Here is a 756-nt window from a genome sequence, read left to right as displayed (position 1 = left end):
TGCCGAGTTGCCATGGTGACAATGCTTCCCCCTCGGCGCTAGCCTCACTTCCTGAGGTGGTCACAGGAGTTCTTCAGCACTTCCTGTCCAAAACCTCCAACAGGAAACGAAACACTTCCAGGAGGAGAAACCCCCCTCCTTCTCCTCCTACACGAGGCCCAAGCGGCCGATCGCTTCCTCCACGAGCGTCGTCGAGAGGTTCAAGATGGACATGGGGAGAGGCAGGGTGGAGTTTCACAAGTATTTAGTTTATTTTGTTTTGTTTTTTTTGTCTTTTTTTCTCCCTCCTCTGTACATTTTCCTGTACATTGGCACTATGCACTCCTGCTATGTGGCGTGTTGCGTCATTTCAAATCCCCCGTGTTTTGGAAGGAGTTCAGCAAAGGCTCTAAAGTGCACATAGTTCCCCCCCCCGTCCTCTGCGCTAGCAAACGCTGCGTTACCTCCCATGTGGTGTAGAGGGGGCCTTGTTCCACGTTACGCCACCCCCCCCCCCCTCTCCCTCCCCACCTCCGCACTCCTCCAGCGTTTGTTCAAAGCCCTTTCCCTCTGTTGCGGCGAGCCAAGGCGAGGCGAGCCGTGGCGTGCCGCTCACATGACCGTACAGCTCTTGGCTTTGTCCTTGCGGAGGTCGGAGGTCACGGCCGAGAGTTCCGGGCGGCTCGGCATGTGGGAAATCCGCTTGTTGGCGCGGCCGGATTTGTTCCGCTTGACGTTCTTGTTGTTCTTGTTGACGCAGGCCAAGGTGGCCACGTG

General features: G+C 56.6%; 1 protein-coding gene across 1 annotated transcript in view; it reads right to left on the bottom strand.

Moving 5' to 3' along the window:
* Positions 1–281: 281 nt before the first annotated feature.
* Positions 282–756, bottom strand: part of LOC105891498 (rho-related GTP-binding protein RhoE) — an 11,006-nt gene continuing 10,531 nt past the window's right edge. Inside the window, exon 5 of the mRNA XM_031558684.2 lies at positions 282–756. This exon is cut by the window's right edge and continues 84 nt beyond it. Within this exon, the coding sequence (XP_031414544.1) occupies positions 592–756 (165 nt within the window). The 3' untranslated portion in view covers positions 282–591.

This window comes from Clupea harengus, chromosome 21, assembly GCF_900700415.2.
Source record: "Clupea harengus chromosome 21, Ch_v2.0.2, whole genome shotgun sequence".
In the NCBI taxonomy this organism is placed as follows: domain Eukaryota; kingdom Metazoa; phylum Chordata; class Actinopteri; order Clupeiformes; family Clupeidae; genus Clupea; species Clupea harengus.
Note: the sequence above shows the minus strand (reverse complement) of the source record. Positions and strands in the feature narration are given on the sequence as shown.